Here is a 7,944-nt window from a genome sequence, read left to right on the forward strand (position 1 = left end):
GGAAGTTACTGTACAAGTCATGTGATGCGGGTACTGTCACGTGATTGAAAGTGCACTCGAGATTATTGACGTTTCCGTTTGACAAGAGAAAGTGTTTTTAAAGTTTTTGCCATGTGAAAAAAATATTTAAAAACAGTTTATGAGTTTCTATCTAATTCGTTTACTTGCATTTACTTGTGCTTCCTGTAGGGTATCAAGTATGATGATGGGAAGTGCTCTGGTACATCTAGCAATATGTTTTAGATCCTTCAATTATAATTAAGCTGTATGATTTTTTTAAAAGGTAGCTGAAACAAATAAAAATGGCATGTCCTGCGATCTTGGACTGGCATTGATGATTTGATTAGATTGCTGATACTACGTTTCAAGTCGATATTAAGCAAAACATCATGTCAAAGCACACAACTGCCGCCAAAACTCTAATAATTGAGGATGGTAAGTTCTCTTTTCTTTAACGCGACTTATTATGGATACAGCATTTATTTTTAAAGCTTCGTCAGTGGGGATGATGGCGGGTGTTGTAGGCTGTTTCAATGTTTTCGTTCCAGTGCTGAGTCAGGACTGATGGACGTACCCTGCAGTGGAGGAGCAGCACTTCAGCAATTGTCTGTTTTTCGTTCTCTGGCGTCATACAGAATCCGCTCCCTTATTAATTTTGAAAATAATGTAGTTACCTATGATAGTTTTGCGTTTACGCACAAGTGAGGAGTACTTACTGCTCTGTTGTAAATAGGTATTCTGAGCCAATACTTGTGCACTTGTATTTTAGTATGCAGTTCACCCTACAGCACGATATGTAGTGTATCAGTTTTGTGATTATTACTTGTCATTACGGGCTGTTCCTTGATCAATGTATTTTCTGTTTTACAAGCGATGCAGATCACCTTACAGTATGGTCTTTTGAAATTTCTGGGTTTCATGATCAGTCATAAATGTTAAAGATGTGCATTATAAGATCACTTTATTAACCACATACAATTTCTTGCATTAGGAATTTGTCTTTTGGCATACTCCAGCTTGCTCTCCATGAGACACACAGACACATGGTAGATAGGACAGAAAGACGTCATTATTAAATTACAGTTTTTTTAATTTTTATAAAAGTAAGAGGGTGCACCAGACAGTAGTTTTAGTATTTTCAGTCAGAGTCAGTGTTGAGATTTACAGTTTAATCTGATGGATACATACAACAGATGGGGGTGTTTCACACTTAATATTTGAAATACCTGAATACAGTAAATAGATTGTTTTTTAAATTCCTATTTCCTATTATCCAAGAAGGGGTGCAAAACTTGCAGACTGCTGCCAGGGGTTGAGTCAGAGTTAGTGTTCCAGTTTTCTCTTGGCTTTCCGGGAAACAGATCCTGCATCCTCTTAGGCACCTGCATGAGTGGGTTTGTTGAGGGAAATCCTTCCTCAGAAAAGCAGGACACAGTCTTCTGCAGATTCAGTTTTTATTGAGCTCAGTAAGTACAGCAAAATGGCACTGGGCCTGTGACACAGAACATCTCTGATATGCAGTACCAGCTCAGGAAAGAGTTGGTGTTTCATACTTTGAGTGCTTGTCCTGTTCTTTGATATGCAATTACTTCTTGACATGTTCTGTGTGGGTTTGTCCTGTTTTTCGATGTTTGTGAGTGTGTGTGTTACCTTTCATAGGTGACAGAAGTTGGTTTTAGATTAATTGATATGTAACTACCTCTGCTCTAAACCCCTTGCAGAGGGAGATTAAAAGTTGCAACAGTTAAAGAAAGACTAATTTATTCTGTTTTAACATAACTTTTGGTAAAAACTAAATTAACAGACCCCTGCAACAACTCTAATACCTTGAATGGGAACATTGTAGTGCTGGAAATGTGCCATATGTATATGTCTCATTGCAGGGTGGGTCATACAAGCAAATCTGTTCTTGCTTTGAGCCAAGAACTAAAATCATGACTGGCAGTTCCAAATTGGGTGGCAGTCATATGGAAGATAAAATGTTTTGGTCTTCAACATTGTGCGTGTGTGTATGAGATAATACCCAGGCTCTAGAATTTAACATGTTAATTTAACATGTTTGATCTAGATGAAGCTCATGGGGATGCGGACGAGCTGAATCCATTCTCTTTCAAAGAGTTCATACGAAGCAAGAGCCAGTCAACCGACTCTACACAAGACGCAGCTGGGAAGAGAAGCTACAACCCATCACGAAAGGTATAATATCAAAACATGAACAGGCCAGAAAAGGATAAAAAGTGACTGCAGTTGCAATATTTCCCATGATTTGCACTCAAGCAATAATAACTTTCAAATTCACAAAATGTGATTTCTGACATTTATAAGATAAGAGATAAGATAAGATCACTTTATTGGCCATATACAATTTCTTGCATTAGGGATTTGTCTTTTCATATACCCCAGCTTGCTCTCCATGATTTAACATACCAATTTAATGTACTAGTGCTACAATATGCATTTACTTTAAAAACCTTATAATTTATAATGCATTTGCACCGATTTACGGAAGAAGAGTGAGGTAATACAACATATTCCCCTGTCGATTAATGTAATATATTGATCCATTTATATGTATTATGTGAAGAATACTTCAGCACAATGTAACACTTGTATGGATGCCTGATGCACTTTCTTGTTGCTGAAATATGTTTACAAAACACATAAAATAATGTTCATCTATTCTTGCAGAAAAACGTTGGCAATAGTGTTTTAGTGGAAGAGGACTGTACTTCTCTCAAGAGCTACAACTTCAGCCTGGACTTCCAAGAACCGTTTTTTCCAGACCCCAGCTTGATCTCCCAGTCTCTGGAGGATGACCAGGATGATGATGAAGACTGGAGCGGTAGTTACCAGCCCTCCATCATTGAAGAGGCTCATGAATTTGGGCTGTGCAGCACTGCAGATAGCACACCCTGTGCACCCTACACTTCAGTGTCGTCTGAGCATTCCATGGGTGGCGGCACACTTATTTCGTGGCGACTGGACAACACTTATGAGGAGGAGATCAAACAGACTAGAAAAGGCACAGGCAGTCATCACAAGGACCAGGACATTCCGACTGGAGATAATTCTTACCAATCGCCACAGAGAAGCAATGAGAAAGCAGTTTCTCATCAGAAGGTGGTATTTTGGTCATACTGTAAGGTGGAAATAGGATAAAGGAGAATGTGACCAAATTATTAGTAATTAAGGCTTTCATTTCTGTGCTCTAATGCAATGTACATTTACTGGAAATCAAAAGCTTTCTGTTCTTTATCCTGGTTAGGATTGTTCTTATGCAATGTGATGCATACAACCATTGCATCAATAGATAGCTATAATACATTTTATTGTTTTTTTTAAGCTTAAAGAAGAGAATGTACAGCTGTGGAAGCAGATTAAAGAACTGCAAAAAAAGTCAAAAGCTGAAAATGAAAGGTAAGTAGAGAAGGACATCATCAACATCTATAATGCATGCTGAACATATTTCATAAACAAAACTAAGGGTAATTCTATATTCCCTGTCATGTCTCTTTTTAGCAGCTTTTAAAGGCTGTGGTATTATAACGTAGGTTTTGTTGAACAATGTTATTTCTAGTTCTGAATATTACTTTTGCGGCATAATAATAAGAAAAGTTTTTTAGAGGAATACTTTAACACAAATGATAAACAGTGTTTTTTTGTAGTGGCAGCTGCATAAAAAACAAAACAATTTTTCTCAGTAAAATGTCCATTTTCCGTAACTTTGACCTTGCCAGACACAAACTCAGAATACAGAACAACGAAACAGATATCGTCACATTTTCAGCCTCAGACTTTCCTGTTTTGAAGATGTTCATTCAAACTCTTGCTGGATCTCATCTGTGCTGAGTGATCATGCAGCACCCTGGCTTGAATCTTTCTCCTCTTCGCTCAGAGCTAAACAGCTGATGGATGAGCTGCACAAAAGAACAGTTAAAGAAGAAAAGGAAACTCAAGCTTTGGAATCAATGGTCCAGTCTGTGGAACAGAATCTCCAGCTAATGACGGTGTGCAACTGTGATTCAGTTCTTGTCTTTGTACAGTAGGTGACAGATGCGACTGTCCTATAAATGCATTTTAAAAAAAATTCTGTTCTTTTGGGCTCTCCTACAGTATATACAATAATGCACCCAGATCGCTAATTTATAGATGCTTTAGAATGTCTTTCACTCATTCATAGTCCACTGTTCCCTTGTTTGCAACTGCAGAAATGTAGTCTCTCTCATCCTAGCGTTAATCTCGCATCAGCAGGGTCCGCTTGTCGGCACGCCTGTCTCCATTTGGTGGTTTGAACCAAATCTTTGAGCTGACGTTCCCATTAAATGCGACCGAGAATCCTCCAACCAGCGCGTCGCTCCGCCTGCCGTCGGGGGGGGGGGAGGAGAACAAAGTAATGTAGCCAATTCATAGAGGGGGATTATTAGGAGGCATGGGAAATTTGGCCAGGACGCCGGGGTTACACCCCTACTCTTTTCGAGAAACACCCTGGGATTTTTAATGACCACTGAGAGTCAGGACCTCGGTTTTACATCTCATCCGAAAGACGGCGCCTGCTTACAGTATAGTGTCCCCGTCACTGTACTGGGGCATTAGGACTCACATGGACCGCAGGGTGAGCGCCCCCTGCTGGCCCCACTAACACCTCCTCCAGCAGCAACCTTAGTTTTTCCCAGGAGGTTTCCCATCCAGGTACTGACCAGGCTCACACCTGCTGAGCTTCAGTGGGTTGCCAATTGTAAGTTGCAGGGTGACATGGCTGCTGGCAACTGCAGAAATGTAGTATATTGGCCCAAATAATTTTCCAAGTTATTACTAAGCTTTTACTGAATATTTAAACATTTGTTTAATTATTCACTTTTTGTCTTGCCAGAAACGGGCTGTTAAAGCCGAAAATAATGTTGCAAAATTAAAACAGGAAATCATTCAGCTACAGGTATGAAAGAAAATTATGTTATACCTTGTTAAATTCCATTCCAGTGTACAACTGTCCTTAAAGTGATTTTATTCTGTGGGTATTTAATATGTGAGAATGGTTCAACTTAAGTTTTTTTGTGTGATATAAAAATGTAATTATTGATCTAATTTGTAACTGCAATACAAAGACTCAAAATGTTACCTTAAAGGATAATGGCATTCTAGAGTTTATTCATTTTATTTGATGTAATGTTTTCTCTGAGATTTTTGCATTTGTGCTCTAATAAAGGATTCTTCTTCATCAAAGCTTTAAAGGAGAAACTTTGCCAATAATCTATCATTGCAGTTTTTCAAAATTTGTAAAACGTGTTTTTGGTAAAAATGGTGTTTGCTCTTTCCCTTCACATTCTTCTTCAGGACAAAGAGTACAATGACTTACACCATGTCCACTGCCTGTTATCTGTCAAGCATGATCTAGTGACATCTGGTGATTGTAGTGTTTCTCAAAAGAAACACAAGCACAACATATGTGAATGTTGGTTTGAAGCAGCATTGTCGTTTATGTAAAAGGTTATATTCCATCCCATAAAAAATAATTTTGCATCTTAAGAAACAGTGAAGACGCACTATGATGTGATTAGCCCTAACACTCTCGATTACTTTTAACCACACACTTTGTTGTAAATCAAGAGGTCCCAGGTGAAAGGTACCAATGTTTCTTAAACATGAAAGTGTAAGATTTTTCCCAAAAAGTTTTTTATGTTACTGTTTTTCTGGGGAATTGTATCACATAATTAAAGGCTTTTTGGAATGAAGAACCAGATGGAAATGGACTGGAAGCCAAAGTCTGTGATTAATTTATTTAAATTTTACAGAATGAGAGTAGGGTTATGATGAATTAATGACTGTGCAGTTGGCCCTAAACAGCTTCCAGTGCAGGTTGTGACCACTCCGTATATTGTGATGCTGATAAAGCTGAAATGATATCTGTCTGTTCAATTTCCCCAGAGCCAGTTAGAAGTGTACAGGTTGGAAAATGAAAGGCTTCGAGCTGGTGAATCAGCTGCATTGGCGACAATGAAACAGAATGCAAGGGTGGCTTCAGAATATCTCAACAAGGCCGCAAACAATGCAGAGACATCTATAAAGTAAGGCTTTAGCAGAAGCCCCTAGTCTATATAAATTTTATGTATACGTACATATACTGTAGAAGCACGGTATAGTGTTTAAACTTAGGCTTGCAATATCTGTGGTAAAAGCAATGGGATTTGAAAATGAATTATGATTTCTTACTTTGCATCGTTGTGTAGCCAGATTTAATCAAGGCCAGCAAATGTAACTAAGCAATATGATTTATACTGTATAGCAATAAACAATATATCTATTACCTTACAGATTCACTTTAGGCATACAACAAAGGTATTAACAAAGTCTGTGCAAAGGGCACTTCTAAATCAACAACAGAAGGACCCAAGGGTAAAAAATTCACAAGACTAGTAATACTAAGGAATACAGACAATATGGATCATTACTGGTGATGAAGTGTTTTTGAGGTCTGGATCAAACTTCCAAGCCACATTATTGAAGCACACCCTGTGTGAGTCTCTATGACATGGCTTTTGGTCAGCAGTGCATAGTGGTGTTCAGGGCTCTGAATTTATAGCCAGAAGGTACAGTATGTGGGTTTGAACCACAGGCGGGGTGTTGTTGTACACACATTGCTCCACTGAAATGAACTGTATAAATGTGTACGCTCTAGGTCACCCTAAATGATTGTAAATGAGTTTTTGTTCTCTATTGACTAGTCTTAATCAATAAAGGTTTGTTATTAAAGGGATACTAGAATTGAAATAGAAAGTCTTAAATCATGAAGTACCAAATCATTAAAAGGAATCAAGATTTAGTGTTTTAAACTTTATTATGTTCCTATGTATATTGGTTAAACCCTTATTGACAAACTATTTCCCGAAAGATAGTACTGTATTAGATCATGTAAATGTGGGTAGTATTTGTTCTTTTTATACTTTATTACTTTATATCCATGTTTAAAATGGGTAACAAGATTTTAATTCTTACATGATACATTCTATTATCAATTACTTTCTTTTTTTTTTTCTCCTAGGCAGTTATTGTCTGGAGCAGAAACACTGTCCCTGGTTTCACAATTACTGCAGTCCATTGACAAAATGTCAGAAATGCAAAGTGAAGACTGGTAAACTCCACTGGACATGCAGAAAATCAGAATACTTCAAGGAGAAATCCATGCTGAATTAATAAAAGCACTCTTACACTATTTTGTAATGGAAGGATGACTATTTGCTAATCTTAATGGATAAAGAGCAATTAAAATCTTTTAAAAAATGCTTATACAGGTGATGCAATTTTATTAAATATCAGTACTTTAGAATTGTTCATATTTAACTTTGAGTTAGACAATATGACTAAACTTTTAAATGTGATTTTTTGTATTTTTTAATGGAAAACTACATATTATGGTAAATTAACAATTATTGATACCTTGGGTACTCATAACTGCAAAGTAAATTAGATAATATCACAGTTCTAAAATGCTTAATGTAACACAAATGCCTTTAAAGCTAAAAAATCCAAAAAGAAAAAGGCAGCATGAACAGCATGTGTTACATGTCCTGAGACTAGATGGTTATTTACCAACATAAATCAGTTCAGTATAAACAAAAACGGTTTGTTAAATGTCAGGGTCCATTTCATAGTTTGGGTCAAAGTCTATTTCTGGTTGTCCTCCAAACAAGTAGTTTCTCCAATGTGTTTATTTTGCTTTTCAGCATTCTCAAGCACTTCACCTACTGTAAAAATGTCATTGTTCATTAGTTGCTCTTTTATACCTCTGCTGACCTCTCCACAGGTCTGTAAGCATGTTTGCTCAGCTGAAACTCATTTCCTTTTTGAACTATAAGAATTCTGGAACTTGCAGTTTCCAAGATACTCTCAACTCTATCTCAAACTGTAGCTCCTGCTTCGAATTGTATCTGGCCTCTATGTCTCTTCCTC

General features: G+C 37.3%; 1 protein-coding gene across 1 annotated transcript; it reads left to right on the top strand.

Annotated features, from left to right (window-relative positions):
• Positions 1 to 46: 46 nt before the first annotated feature.
• entr1 (endosome associated trafficking regulator 1) lies at positions 47 to 7,279 on the top strand. Its single transcript, XM_088940797.1, has 8 exons — positions 47 to 435; positions 2,069 to 2,196; positions 2,689 to 3,120; positions 3,344 to 3,417; positions 3,896 to 4,007; positions 4,871 to 4,933; positions 5,923 to 6,062; positions 7,037 to 7,279. Exons 1-8 carry the CDS (start codon positions 390 to 392, stop codon positions 7,128 to 7,130), a joined length of 1,089 nt encoding a protein of 362 aa, XP_088796923.1. The 5' UTR covers positions 47 to 389; the 3' UTR covers positions 7,131 to 7,279.
• The last annotated feature ends 665 nt before the right edge of the window (positions 7,280 to 7,944 follow it).

Source organism: Atractosteus spatula, chromosome 23 (genome assembly GCF_055471065.1).
Source record: "Atractosteus spatula isolate fAtrSpa1 chromosome 23, fAtrSpa1.hap1, whole genome shotgun sequence".
Taxonomy (NCBI): domain Eukaryota; kingdom Metazoa; phylum Chordata; class Actinopteri; order Semionotiformes; family Lepisosteidae; genus Atractosteus; species Atractosteus spatula.